Below are 15,449 nucleotides of genomic sequence, written 5' to 3' on the forward strand. Positions count from 1 at the left end.
GTCGGATTTTCGGGAAAAGGGATGAAGAGGAGGTTGGGAAAAATCGAGAAAAAGAACTGGAAGAGGCCGTTACAAGAGGATAGAGGGAGTTAGAGGAGAAGAGAGGAAAAGAGAGGAAAAGCAGAGCAGAGGAAAGTTAATGAACCATTTCGTATTTTTGGTCGGTATTTCCACAGATAACAAAGCAATGGAGGTCTTCTTTGTATTTCGTTTGACTTCTTATTCTTGGAACGATACCATTAACGACAAGGAAAACAGTGATTACCAAAAGATAAAGAACTCCATTCAAGATAATGTACGTAACAAAGCACTTATTTACCCATGCCGGGGTGATTAGATAATGATTGAGATTATGTGACACCAGGCAATGTTCCTTGGCACTTTTATCACGCAATATAAAAATGCGTTGCAGTTGCACCGACAAAGTATGTTACACTAGTCAGTGCTTCACGCATGCGCAACTTGTCACACATTACACTGTAATGGTCTGGGATAATAAATAACTTACGAGCGATGAAATGTTATTGTCACAACAAATGGTCATTTTGAAACAGTCGGTATTATCGCAATTGTTGTGAAAAGTAGACCTTAATGTTGCGCAACGCTGCAAAAAAAATGCGAAAGAATTTTTAGCGGCACACGTGCCCAAGAATGTCATAGAAACGCCTTGATTGACGTCCATGTGATTGGGATCTTTGAATTATCACTGTCATGCCTAAGCTTTGCTCGAGTCTTATAATAATTAAGAGAATGTCACCTTGTCTGACATGGGTATAAGTGATACGGTTTATTGAGACACGTCGAGTAGTTTTTCAATCCGCGTTATGTCACTATAGATTAATCGTTTTTTATTGATTCGTTTTTCCAAAGGCATTACAGATTTATTCAGCACACGGAAGCAGATCAAAAGTCAAGGCAATTTCAGTGCAACGGATATGGTTAGTATCTGATCTGGTCATTCAATTTGGAATATAGATATATCTAGTTTTTAAAATAATTGTCTCCAAGTTCGTTCGTTCGTTCGTTCGTTCGTTCGTTCGTTCGTTCGTTCACTGATTTTTAGTTCAATGATTTTTAAATTCGATTTTTCAAGTCAATTCAATGATTTTACTATAACTGTATTACACACAGGCAAGGAAGCGTCTACGCTAATCTAAGCATTATCTATTTGGATGCCATCTACGATCTGCCTGAACTGCTTTACAATACAGTCCAACAAACAGGCCGTCTGGGTAATCTTCTTGTGGACAACCTTGCTATGTATATCGATAATGGTAAGCTAGGCTGACAGATGACGCAAAGAAAGAAACAAGTCCTTCTCAGATCGATAGCACGCGGGAAATCATCGTCGTGACAAAGTAGGTTTGGTGGACTTCAATCAAAGCGTTTCAATGACTATATATAGGCATGCGCCCTTGTGTTCTCTGACGAGGTCATTAAAACACTTTGATTGACGTCCACCCAAAGCATATTTTGTTTGGACGGCAAAAAGTAAGATCCCGCATGCGCTATTGAGAATGACTTGAAGTAAACCCAACAATATCCGATATTAATGAGTTTCTCAAAACCAATGTCGACGCAAAAAAACGCACTATGCTGTGCTGTTCTGCGTCGTGCCGTGACGTCAACTTGACGTCATCATGACGGTACCATGGTAAGACAATTGTGATAAACCATCTTACATTCCCTGTGGAATCTTCCAGATATCCTTTTAATAGTTCTACTTGTTCTAACAGTGTATAACGAATCCGTACAAGTCAAAATAGAAGACACCCAAGAGACGTCTTTGACGTTAAGCTGGTCAGCAGCCAATGAAAATGCGAGAACGCTGGGAAACTTCCAGGGTTATCAAGTGATTGGATCTACTAATGGTAGTGAATTCTACACAAAAGATTTGACAGGCAACATCACGTCTGTTACAGTAGAAAATCTCAAGTCGTGTACCGACTTTATCTTCATAGTGCGTGTATTTTCACTTGTTGCTTATGGGAAACGGAGTGAAGCTGTCTCCGTGGCAACCAAGTGTGAAGGTTTGTATGTCAAGCATAGTACCATCTATTTGTTTTTTGATTGTTTTTGTCTTGTTTTTGTTGTTGTTTGTTTGTTTTGGTTAAAACAGTTATGATTTTCCTGATTTACAGCTCCAAACATCACTGTTTCTGGTCTCCATGGTTACAATACAAGTGCTACGTCAATCTTCGTCCAATGGGACCCAGTACATCCCGCGCAGGTCCCAGGAGTCTTGAAGGAATACCGTGTGTATTATGCTCCTCCATATCGTCCGAGTACAGCAGTCAATGTTACCGTAAATTTTAATGTGTCGTCCAACGTGACGCTGTTTGGTTTGCAGCCGTACACAAATTACACGATCACAGTGTTGGTTTACAACGGGCGAGAATCAAAGGAGAACGCGTCTATAGTGGTGACTACTGATGAGAGTGGTAAGAAACGATTACTTAACGCTACCTTCCTTAGTCTATACATACTGAAGTAATGTATTCCCAATTAGATGAATTTGAATCTGTTCCGTTCGCCCCACCCCCTTAAGAACGAGGAAAAACGTCGTTAGAAGATGAAAAAGTATCAATGTGAAGGCATCCATATTTCGGACCTCTTTACTTTGGACACCTGGGCCCGATGTACGAAGGTTGGATGGTGCTATCTGACGCACAAATCTCATTCACTGGATAAGTCGTTGCCGTTATCCAATTGATTTATCCACTGCCGTAAGATTTATCCTTGGCGCTTTGTCCACCCTTCGTACAACGGGTCCTGATAGATGTTTCTACACTTCAGACCACGTGTCGTTATCTTGAGAATTAATATACATATTAATAACATATCATTTGAAAAACTGTCAAACATGCAAAAAAACCTGTAGAAAATCCTCAAATACTCAAGAGAATAACACATGGTCTCAAATGGGAAAACATTAGATAGATTTGGAATCAAGGGTGGCTTGGTAGTACACTCGCCTTTCACTTCTTGGGTTTCGGGATCGTGCCGTGCCCTGACTTTGATCAGCCCATAGGCTGTTTTAGGTCTGCGCGGCGTCCATAAACTTGTGAGGTAAGTGGGCTTTACCTGCTTACTAAAACTGAAAATTTGTATTGCTGTTTTTAGTTTGTATTTTCGTGTATTTACAGTTCCCCTGATTGCTCCACCTGGTTTCTCTATCGTATCTCTATCCTTGACTACCTTAATGGCTCAGTGGCAAAGAATTCCTCTAGAATATCGTGGAGGGATCATTCGCGGCTACAAACTGACCTACAACATCACAGGAGGCAGCATTTTCGCTTCAGTTTTTCTACCAGAACATATTTTATCTCAGGACTTCAGTGGTCTCTCTTACGAAACGCAGTATTCTTTCAACATTTCTGCTTACAATGACAAGGGTTTTGGTCCGGTTACAACGCTTAGGATGTTCACTGGTGTGGGAGGTAAGGAAGATAAAGACGTTCTGGCTGGCAAGGGAATTTTGCTTAATCGAAACTCTTTTTGTCCAGCAGTTTAAGAAAAAAGTATTTTAAAATGCGGTAGAAGTAAAGAATGCACAACTTCAACATTTATTTAATAACTTTAAATTTGAAAACCCCCTTTGGTATAGGAAAAAAGGGTGTGCCGCCTGGACCTCAAAACCCTGACCCTATCCCAGACCTAAAATTTTCATTTCACATACCCTACCCCAGACTAAAACTAAGAATTGTACACCCTATCCCAGACTAAACCCGGTTAGTCAATAGATTGCAATCAATATTTACTAACGTATTTATTGTTTTTGTAAATGAACGACCATGGTCATGGTTGCTCATAAATTAAGGCATTCATTTAAACCATGCAACTCGAGTTACACTGTAGTCCCTCTCAAAAACCGCTTCAGTTTTTCTGGATAACGTTTTCCTTTCATTTCGAAACCAGTTCCATACAAGAAACCAGATAACCTAACTGCAGAAAACTGGACTACAACGAATACAATCCCAGTAACATGGCTGCCACTTGCACGTGAACATGCCCTTGGTGAAATACGAGGATACTTGCTAACATACCAGGCAGTCAAGGCTGGAGAAGAGGATGTAGATGATACTAAAGTGAACGAGATTCTAACGCCTTCGAATCAAACTCAGTACCAGTTATCGGGTCTTGATAGCTATACCAAGTATAGGATAACAGTTGCTGGGTTCACACGTGGTGGTAAAGGACCAGAAGCAGTAACATTCGCAGGTAGTTTAGCGAAAATGACTGACAGACTGATTTCACTGTAATGTGTTAATTGTCAAATACACACAAAGGAAAACGATAGAATTAACATCTACACTAACCACTTTTGGTATGCTAACTATTTTATGGGTTTAGTACTGCATGGCAACAACAACACATTACCAGACATGCGCAATGACGCACGTGATTTATTTTTCCAGCCATCGAATACGTGATTGGTTAATAACGGCACACATGGCAAGAGAATACCTAAATGATCGAAGGCGTGCGCGTTTTGGCGGGAAAGCCTTGTCGCACAGGATTGTCGGTCGCATAGGGTCTTTGAATTATCTTGATGTGGATTTTCGTTTTAAAATTTCATAAATAAATGGAAATTAAATGGTCTGTTCCTGGTTGATATATTCTTATCAAAAGTATGACATTGGGCTTTTTGGGGGCTTAATCAAAGCATTTTTAATATCTTTTAGAAACATGTCGTTGCGACAAACGTCTTTCAACCAACTGGATGACACAAATTCCATACGCGAACATTCATTCAGGAAACAGCTCCGGTATCATCCCAGAAATACTGGAAAACCTCGTGTTTTCATGCTGCAAGACATGCAAGGCCCATGGCGCGTCGTTCATTGATTATCAAACCTCGTCTAACATTACAGGAGACGTATCTTTAAAAATGAGCATTTCTCATTCATCCGATATGAGTTTCCCAATATATGGTTACATGGATCAAGATACGTATAATGCAGAGTATGGCTTTACTCCTATAGTTGAGTCACCCGGCGTCACTTTTATCGTACATTTTTCAGACGAGGCGGAGAACAATTCAATGGTTCTGGATGCCTTAATCAAGTGCTGGCCCTTGTTAACCTTTCTTATGCTCCTTACCTGGTTATCAGGAATAATTGTCTGGTTTTTGGTAAGAAAACAGTTTTAGAATGATGATATAAATTAAATAATGGCAGGTTCGGTTACTCAATAAACCCGCGATGGTATTACTCGCACGCTTTGTTTGTTTAGATGATCAACTCTGCATGGACTGCCAACGAAGGCGCGCTTACTAATATTCATTATTGCTGTAGTATTTGTGATCTCTCTCAACAGTACCTTGCTAGGTGGCAAGTTTAAACAATGGTCCATTTTTTCTTCTTCTTTTGGTTCAGCGTTTCGGGGTTTTTGAATTTACCTCCCCCTTTGGAAAATCCTCGCTACACTCCTTCCCAATTTTATTGATTTAGGTGGTGGGTACAATTAAAACCCCCTCTACCGTTCCGTTGAAATGCTGGTTACTGGGCATTCTTAGTGACTATTCGGCCAGACACAAATGTGTTTAATCACTACGGAAACTCAATATCGACACCTTGTTTACCACACATGCATGTAAACAGACATTGCATTCGCCTCTGCAAATTGACAGTTTTGAGGCATGAGTATTTTAAGACGATATCCGGGATTTCACTCACGGCCCAGAGGTGGTGAGTATCAAGTCGACCCCTCTTGTCTCTCCCACGAGTTTTTTTTACGAAGAAGTCTTACGCCAACGTAAAATAAGTCTGAGAAGCTATCCCCCTATACCTCACCAAAACTAAAACTGATACAAAACGTTAACGTTAAAGGATTCTACGATAAACACAGAACATTTTCCAGCTGGATTTCTGCGAGGCACAGGGAATGGATTATGGTGGGCATTCACTACTATGACCACTGTCGGGTGAGTTGATTGGGTCTACAGACCCGGCTGCTGTCAGAAGGGAAGGGGAAGGCAAATATACAGTAAAAACCCCGAGTGTAAAAACCTAGTGGTTTATAAACCTGCTGGCAGAAATTTGCCATTTAAATACCAAAAATATAAGAACCTGTTTAGCCAAGCAAGATCAAGCAGGTTTTTATAGAGGAGATATATAACTTGCTAAAAACTAGTGTGAGCTGCGTCGGTGTTTCTAATGAAACAGTAATGATAAAAGTAATGTTTTTAGCTAGTTATATCTTAGTAATGATAAAAGGGTAAATTATACACCGTGAAAAGATGAAAAAGCTTGCTGACGTTTGGGGCGCTAGTCCTTCGTCGGAGTAAAAGAGGGTTTTTATATGTGCTTATTTTATTTGTTTGTTTGTTGTTGAGATAACAATGCATATACATTCTGTAATCAGTTTGTGTAAGGGGTATCTGCTAATGAACTAGAAATTATAGAAACAGAGAAATTAAAAACCTACTAAATTGCTAATAATTACCCCAAAATACAAGAACCTATTTTGCCAGACTTGGGTGACAAATGTAGGTTCTTACACGCGGTTTTTTACTGCGCTAAGAACTGATGTGTGTATTGTTCTCTTTGGCATCAGATATGGTGATCGTTTTCCAGTGTCAGTCAGTGCCAGAATATTCACAGTGGTTTGGAGTTTAACGGGCATCATTCTGCTTAGCATGCTGAATGCGTCACTTACAAACTCTCTGACTTCTGTCTCTTTCTCCACTCAAGTATCGTTGTACGGCTGCAAGGTAATTTGTCACGAGGTGGGGCAGAATGCATGGATGGGATAATCAATAACGAAGGAGAAGGGAAGAAGGAACGAAGAAAGGAATATACGAAGCAAAAAAAGAATTATAGTTAAGAAAGAAGCGAGTTAATAAATAATTTTTAATCTAATTTTCTGACCAAATTGTAATACTTTTACATTTTAGGTTGGCGCGATTCAGGATTCCCCAGAACACAGGTTGGGGATCCGCAAAAACGCCAAAGTAAACACAGGTAAGTATCAGCGCCCCAAGGAGGGGAAAATACCCCCACAATTTTTGTTAATATCCACGAAGTCGGGCATCCCAGCCACTTTTTAGACAACTGAAAGGAAATATAGGCTGTGCAAGTACTAAATATAGGAAAATATAGGATTTTCCCCCCAAAAAAATGTATGTACTTTATGAGCTAAAATAGCTTTTCAGTGGCGTAACCAGGGATCTTGCAGGGAGAGTGCGCAGGCAATGATTTGCAGAACCCAAAAGTTATCAAAAAACAAATGGAGCACCATTTTATTACCTTCGACAAATATGCTGAACAGTGTAAAATATAAATGTATTACAAATGTATCACTCAGCAGTCGTCCTATATATAGGAAATATAGGAGGTTTTCTTTAAATATAGGCTCTTTATAGGATCCTATACAAATTATAGGAAATATAGGGTATATAGGAGGTCTGGGATTCCTGACGAAGTATTTCAATCTCCATTTACCTCCACCCCCCGGAGGGGGGGCACTCCGGGAAAAAAGTACCGGGGATGCTCGTCGGAAATTTTCAAAAAGACCCCTAAAAGATACCGGAAGTCTTTAAAAAAAGGGCGTAATTTTATATTTAAAGCGCCTAGGATAAGCCATATCGATGCACGCTTCTCTCCTTTTCCGACACCCTAAGAGATACCAGAAAATGCTGATTTTCAAAAATTCGCATTTAAAACCCTAAAAGATACCCAATCGCGATTTTTTACCCCTAAGAGATAAGACGAGCATCCCCGGTACTTTTTTCCCGGAGTCCCCCCCCGGGCTCCATCCGCCACCATGTCCATCATCATCATTATCTTTTTTTTCAGAACGACAGTACACAAGCTACGAGGAAATAGCAAGTGATTTACTCGAAGGACGAATAAAAGGAGCCTTGATCGACACATATGTTCTAAGTAGAAGAAAGGACTTATTTGATCGTCCATCGTTAAGAATCATGAAGGTTCTAGATTACTCCAGCGCTTATGGCGCCGTTCTGGGAGGAAATTCCCTGAGACTTACCAAATGTTTTACGAGCTACATGCTGTCTAATCGAGCTACTGTCTTTGGTATCATCCAGAGAAATGTGGACAAGGTGGAGGTAGGTATTGATAATTCGATAAATTATTTCATTAGTTACTTGGCTTCACCAAGCTGTTGTATGGGAGCCGTGGGTTCAAGCCACGCGCCGAACCAACACTCATGGTCTAGAAATAGCGGAGTAGAAAGTGGTGCCTTTGCTGTAAGATGTCTGCAAATGGTTAGATCTTCATCGTGGCTCGGATAACAACGTAAAATGGTGGTCTCGTCTAACACAGAGGACCAAACGTTCCTCATTTGCGACTACCACCCTATCTAGGATAGGTATCCTACAATTGACACTTCAACTAATTTCCCTTTGTTACTGAATCTATGATCCCACTAGGTTGACAGTGTACCCCTGGCAATCAAGTTGACATCTAATCTAGTTGGCAGTGCCTCTAAGGAGTATGCCGACACTATATTCTATCTTGTGGTGTTACTGGCTTCAGCCATTGTGTTGGGATTCTTGTGGAGTATGATCTTGAAGAAAACTAACCAAATTTCCAATGGTATTGTATTTTTGTTTTGTTGTGTACGAATCGATAATTCCATGTTATTAGTGCTCCGTGAGAAATACTTGCACCATTTACTAACAATACAGCCTTTAATTTGCAATAGCTGCCATCACGTGATGCTGCAAAACCTCTATAGTCCTTTTGCATCAGACACGTCATTGATCCATGATCGATCGATCACCTTAACAGATAACCAATCAATTTAGCCTACTTGGGAAGGTCTCTCGACTGGCATGACCAAACAAAAATTTTAAACGCTTAGTTTCTCCAGACTGGAAGTATCCTATTAGGGAAAAAATAACATTTCCAAGATTTTAGACATGCCCTTAAATTATGACGATTTTTTAACAGTCACATGACCTGCAAACCACGGGTACCATAGGGGTTAGAGCACTTTTCTCTCAACAATGCAACCAGGGTTCGATTCCCGGTCTTCGTGTAATGTAAGTGTATGTGACTAAAGTTACTTCTTGGTTTTCCCCTGTGCTTCAAGGGTTTTCCTCTGGATTCTCTAGTTTTCCTTCCTCAAAAATCGACTCCTAAATTCCGATTCGATTACGGAGAGACACCACAGGCTATCAAACTACCCTCATAAAACAAGAGGTATTTATAAAGGTCTAATCCATAACAATTTTACTTTTAGCTGTAAACTACAAAATTATAGCGGAAATGAAGGTAATGCTCATAGAATTTAACGAACGTATGGAGTCATTGGCGAAACGATTGAAAAGAAAACATGCTATCCAACTGCTGGAAGTGCTCAAACACCAAGCCATCAAGACACAGGAAGACAACCTACCACAAGCAAAGATAACACAAGCAAAGCTACCAGCTGCAGACTAAAATATTGCTCTTACGATATCATATTATCGATTTCACAGGTCAACCACCAAAAAAACACCATATAGTTCCCATTTGATGCATACCTCTGTTTTTAAGACCACAGACGTATTTGCACAGGTCGGCTCTTCGCAAATACCATTAAAAGTCCTTGGGATTTCAAAACATTGGTATAGTTCAAGCTGCACATTCTTTACATTACAGTTGACATTTGCAAATGATTTTTTCTTAAGCGAGGCTAAGGCTGAGTAGAGGTCTTTAGTCATGAAACACCGTGAAATTTACCGGATTAGAAAAGGGAATATTCCACGAAATTCTGTCCAATAATTGTGTGAGCAAAAACTCCAAATGCTTAACCACAAATAATACTTTTATTTTCACATTAATAAGGATATCTAATACTAGTACGTTGTTAAAATTGATACACTAAAATCAAATGTAAACAAAATGGTGTGATTTTTTTATCTTGCAGAGTTTTAAAATTGGCTTTTTCTGGTTAATTACATTAAGTGATTTGCTTAGACCACAAAACAGTTTCTAGTACTGTATTTAGTCTAACTGTCCATTAGACACAGAAGAAAAAAATGTGATACAAGTTGCAAGAGTGTCTATGCAGTGCAAGGGAGACGCAATCATTGCCAAAAGTAGAAATTAATCATACATTTTGCAACGATTGCTGGATCTTGTAACAACATTTTTTTCAAATTGCACTGTAGGTTACATGCTGCAATGCTCCATGCAACTTGTGTTGCAATGCCGTTGTGAGACAGGTTGCAGAGAAAATTGCACTGTGTAATTAACCATTTAGTCTACTAAGTATTTTATGGTCAAAGGAAAATCACACTAATGCAACTCAAGAGCAAGGTAGATCAGAGAGTTGCCTAATCATTATGTAAATGGGTAAAATATAGATATTTCTGGGTTGGAGATCTCTTATTACCCTCCAGACCGGGCTTAGAATAACAACAGACATCAGTCAATGTCTGGCTTGAACTGGAACTTTTCCTGTCAAATCTTTGACTTTCCAGTTACAGTATTTTGACCAGTAACAGTTACCCAGATATGGGGTAAGACTGAGCTAATATTGCCTGTGATCATGACTGGAATCTGATTGGCTGTTATTTTAAGCCCTGCCAAAGTGAGCTCTGCTCACAGGGGAAGGCTAGGGAGATATTGTTCATAATTTTTAACTTCTTTCTTTGTACATACCACAGGCCTTTTACTCAAGGAAATTATATTAAATAGTAGGATCAATAAAGGGGGAAAAAAATGGATGAGCGTCCAGAATGAAGGACTGCTACAGTAACAGGAATATGAACATTATATATATATACTACGGCACAATCTGCCAATGTACACTAGCCACAATAAACACACACATTTAAAAAACTTGCTATTATGTAAAGAATACAAAATAAAAAACATCTAGAAATGGTATTTTCTTTCTTTGTACTATAACACAAAATTGTGTCAATTCTGCTTCCAAGACTGGCACTTGTCACATACACTTATTTAGAAAAATGTTGTTGGTCAGAGATCTGAAATGGGTTACCTGAGACTAAACAGACTATTTGTGGTCTTATGTCTTCTGGCTTAAATACAAAAGAAGAAAACACATTCCTAACTCAAAGATCATGCCTCATATACTGTACTGATCTAAAAGGGAACTACATTGTTCTGCATGGAATATATACTCTGTCTCAGATTTCAGATCTTCGACCGACAATGTTTTCTGATATAAGTGAATGCCTTCCACAGTCAGCTACCTCGCTGGCCAAAATTTTCTTACCTTTGAAAACTTTAGGTGTTAAAAAAAAAGTAAAAAGTCCTGGCCAAAAAGTGCTTAGGAAAGGTCTATTCAGCAAATAATGGTTGGAACAAAATGGCCAAATGGCTTATACACTGTACAACAAAATGCCATTCTGATGTAGGCATGCAAAATGTCTGTTCTGCTGCTTACAACAGTTTGACAATTTTTCAGATTTTGATGTCCTGAGTGGGTAATCTTATTGGAGTTGATTAAAAATCTCAAAGGAAGCAAGATCCTACAATGGTGATCAGTTGTTAAAAATTGGAAAACATATAATGCAGAAGTACGATAGAGTCTATACGAGTTTAGCATTGACAAAATATCGTTTCCAAAAGGAATATCAAAGGGAGAGTATTTGTAAACTTTTACACATGCTGTTAGTACATTTATGCATGGTTGTAGAGGTTCTGATACACCAGGAAAAGTTCTCACTTGCAAAAAATATCGGTAAAGTTTTTTTGGACATTACAAATATGTACAGTTTATTTGGCTTCGTTTGATGCCGTCTCGCTTGAATTACTCTCACCTTGTGTCCAGGTTACACGTTCTTCATAAAACTTTATTACTATCTGAGGCCATTTTACGTTTGCTACTTTTGATGGAATTAAATCAGCTCTGTCTGTGTTTCTCCTGAAAAAATTAAAAAATCAATTAAAAGTAATGAAGAATAAAACAGTGTCCAGTTTGGAAGTACTTGTACTAACATATCATGTGACTCTACCCTACATTTTTGTATTAGGACAAGAAGCTGTGTATCAGTAGGCAGGAAAGTTTCAGCTGATAATTTTCACTATAGGAAAATTGGCCTTTAATGTAAAACTGAAATTATTATAAAAGACTTCGTATGAACAAAAAGTTTTCAAGTGCTAGCCACCAGCCAATATAGTCACTGTTAGTGAAAGACACTCATTACACGCCTAAGTACTGTAATATCTCTAAAAGGACTGTAAAAACAGTAGTTGTCATGACTATGAAAGTAAGGTTCATTCACCAAGAGCACAAGATGGAATAATATTTTAATTGACTAAATAATAAAAATTCCTAGTTAAGGTTTGCTTCTTCTTCATTTAAGTGTGGATCACCTAATACCACTGTTCAGTCCAAATGGGAAGCAAAATAGGACCCAATGAATACGATGACAAAGTTTTGGGTTATCGTAGAGGTCTGTTTCTAAATGAATAAGTGCAACTAGGATCAAAAAAGTGTATGTCTGATTGTATATATGTATGATTAACCAGTGTTCAAAATACAGTCAACTCTTGTCTTGTGGACACCCTGATATTACGAACACTTTGCTGTGACGGTCCCAAGGGTGTACTCTGTAATGAAAGTTGACTGTAAAAATGTGACCGGTCAATGCGACATATTTAACAGCACAATGAATACACTAAACTGAATACAAATAAATAGATCAGGATAATATAATAATGTGGAAAATAATAGTTTACACCTTAGTGCTAAAGGAAGCCAGGACACAGAGATGAACTTCCCTTCAAAATAGGACTGGCCTATTAATGAATTGACCAGACAAGTTCCAATGTTGGCTGGAAATTGCTCATTAACTGGAAAATATTTTCAGCCCTGATAAACTTTTGCATGGATATTACAGTGTTTGAAAACTTACCATTGAATCAAAAAGTGAATTTGACTGTCAACTTCAGTAGCACCAAGAATTGAATCTGCCTCCCATCCTTCAGAGATTGGGTCAATCTGATCAAGTTTTGCATCTTGGATCTCTACTGCCTTCATAACCAGATTTTGATCCGTGTCTGATCCTGTATTGATAACTTTTCTTTTCTTCGTCTTTGTTTCTTTTTCACTGGAAATGAAACAAGAATTAATGTAAGCTTTTTATTTTTGTATATTTTACAGATAACAATGATTAGTGTAGAGTCATTTTGTACCAACTTTCTGTATTTTTGTTGTTTATTATATGTAATTTTGCAATTTTGGTACAAAATAAAGATTGATTGATTGATTGATACAATAAATAAAATTATAAAATTAAGACAAAATTAACAATTTTTGCCAAGTCAAACGACTATCTTTTGGATGGATAAATTGATGGTTGGAATTTTTCAGAAAATAAAACATGCAGTCTGGAATCCTCTTGGGAACAGACATTTTTATAGTGTAGCAATAGGACACCACAGGGTCCTAAATTAGACGACTAAAGTTTGCAAATGACGACTAGATTTTGGAATGTGGTTGTCCTTCTGACGACCTACGTCTTTGCCAAGGTGTTTCTTTTATAAAATAAAAAAAAGAGTCTGTAAAGTCCGAATATGATTCTAAATTATATTTCTTCTGCTTAAAACCTAGAAAGTTCATTTTTCAACTGATAAACTTTCAAAAATTCGAGATAACACATTCATCGGAAGCCACTGAATACCGCTGACAAATTTGATTGCATCTTCTGCATTATAGCTAACCGCTGACCATTGTCATTCAGGCTCTACAAAATGGCGTCCAAGTGGGACTCCTAAGTTTTGCTCTGGATGCCTAAGAATTATTAGAACATGGTTGTCCAAAGGACCACTTAGCTAAAAAGTTAATTTCGGACCCTGCACCAGGTTCCACCCCTATTCCTGTTGTATGTTATGCCTAAAATTACTGTTCTACAGTACATGTATGACAGACATTTGTACTATATTGCCAGCTGGGGTACTATCAGGCCTACAGCTGTACTACCCTTGACCCATATGGGTTATCACACAAACAAGAGATAGAGAACTACAAGTATATGCATCAGTTATTTAAAATGCTAATCCCTCTACCATCAAGAATAGTCAAGACAAAATGAGGAATTTTCAATGAAAATTTGACTTTGCCTACATGTAACGTCATGGTAATAATAAAAAATATTTTACCTATATTATACATGTTATTCTCTAGAAAATAAGATCCTTGAGTTGTATCCACATGTTATGCTTCCTTGTGTGCAAATATTAAAAAAAGAAATGATACTCAAGGGAATGGTTCATGGTTTAAAAACATTATGCACAATGTGCATGGAAAAAGACTTATTCTTGGCTAATAAACAAATGGATTCTCATGGTGTATTTTGTCCTACTGAATACAGGTACGGAGGAGAAGTCAGTAGTTTCTTAGTAGATGTATGATCAATTCTTGGGGTGCAACCACATGACTCAAATTCCCTTGATGTAAATAAAAATGAAATAGCCACCATGTTGGTTGGTCTAACAAGAGGATCTAATGAGGAATGCTTTATCTTCAACCAGTGGTGGCTATAAAGTAACAGGCACCTTGATCATGATCATGTACAGGAACAGAGGGGATTAGGCTTCTAAATAATTGTTGTATCGTCAAAAAATGAAATTTTGGACAGCAAGCAACAGTAAAGTGGTTTTAAATTACTCATTAAACGTCTCATTCAAATAAAGTACGTTTACTGACAATGTTGCACGACGACGTTTTTAATACAGGCTACATTTGTCTTTTTCTAGTAAAGTACCAAAAAAACTGTAACAGGATGCTTTTAAAATGAAAACAAATACTAAAAAATTGTCATCTTATTAAGCTCAACAAAATGAGATTCGAATTGAGTCCCACGTGTTGTGATAAAGCATCTAAAGAATCTGTCAGTTACAAACCCCTATAGAACAACTACAAAACCATCCATACTACATGTATATACGTATTCTAGTTATCATGCTAGCGTAGTTTTAGAATTGCAAGGATCAATTGTCAACAAGTCTTACACTATTTGCAAATAATATTACTAAATCATGACAACCTTATCGAACTACATAGTAAAGCATTAACACGTACCTTGGACCACTCTCCTTTCGCTTCGAAGAACTCCCTTTACTTTTCTTTTTCTCTTGCATTTTTTTTTCAAACTCTGCTATGAGTTCAGGACACTGCAAACCTTCGCTGGCTTCCCATGTATTGTCACTGTCGGGATAGTTCTTCCATTTGAGTAAGTAATGAACTTGACCGTTTACGTTTCTCTTATCAACGACTTTTTCAACCTCATATTCCTCTTCTTCTTCAAATTCTTCTTCAACTCTAACAGGTTCAGCTTCTGGTTTAGCATTTTCGGTCTTTCCCTTTTTCTTTCCCATCTTAAACGTAAAGAAATAATGTTCTTTTGAAAGTAAAGATTATCTAAAATATGGACGTCTTCCTTGCCGCTTTGATGCCAACTTCTTCCCGCCCAAATCTTTGCACACTTGTAAATTTTCTTTTGGCGTTTGTGATTGGCTACT

The 15,449-nt window shown here is 38.1% G+C and overlaps 2 protein-coding genes across 2 annotated transcripts in view; one reads left to right on the forward strand and one right to left on the reverse strand.

The window, feature by feature from the left end:
• LOC116296718 (uncharacterized) overlaps nt 1–10,844 on the forward strand; it is a 24,401-nt gene extending 13,557 nt beyond the window's left edge. Inside the window, exons 17-30 of the mRNA XM_089036448.1 lie at nt 177–295; nt 871–938; nt 1,132–1,274; nt 1,737–2,030; nt 2,142–2,441; nt 3,147–3,440; nt 3,919–4,221; nt 4,686–5,134; nt 5,832–5,926; nt 6,559–6,715; nt 6,899–6,965; nt 7,800–8,071; nt 8,396–8,561; nt 9,211–10,844. Coding sequence (XP_088892574.1) covers nt 177–295; nt 871–938; nt 1,132–1,274; nt 1,737–2,030; nt 2,142–2,441; nt 3,147–3,440; nt 3,919–4,221; nt 4,686–5,134; nt 5,832–5,926; nt 6,559–6,715; nt 6,899–6,965; nt 7,800–8,071; nt 8,396–8,561; nt 9,211–9,410 — 2,927 coding nt within the window. The 3' untranslated portion in view covers nt 9,411–10,844. The remainder of the gene's footprint in view (nt 1–176; nt 296–870; nt 939–1,131; nt 1,275–1,736; nt 2,031–2,141; nt 2,442–3,146; nt 3,441–3,918; nt 4,222–4,685; nt 5,135–5,831; nt 5,927–6,558; nt 6,716–6,898; nt 6,966–7,799; nt 8,072–8,395; nt 8,562–9,210) is intronic.
• Nucleotides 9,760–15,391, reverse strand: LOC116296719 (chromobox protein homolog 5). The gene is made up of 3 exons (XM_031704783.2): nt 15,010–15,391; nt 12,842–13,036; nt 9,760–11,847 (listed from the first exon to the last, which is right to left on the reverse strand). The coding sequence occupies exons 1-3, from the start codon at nt 15,303–15,305 to the stop codon at nt 11,700–11,702; spliced, it is 639 nt and encodes a 212-aa protein (XP_031560643.1). The 5' UTR covers nt 15,306–15,391; the 3' UTR covers nt 9,760–11,699.
• Between the last annotated feature and the right edge of the window lie 58 nt (nt 15,392–15,449).

This window comes from Actinia tenebrosa, unplaced genomic scaffold (genome assembly GCF_029948245.1).
Source record: "Actinia tenebrosa isolate PJP-AT-01 unplaced genomic scaffold, QUT_ActTen_1.0 PGA_scaffold4__44_contigs__length_22323623, whole genome shotgun sequence".
Classification (NCBI taxonomy): domain Eukaryota; kingdom Metazoa; phylum Cnidaria; class Anthozoa; order Actiniaria; family Actiniidae; genus Actinia; species Actinia tenebrosa.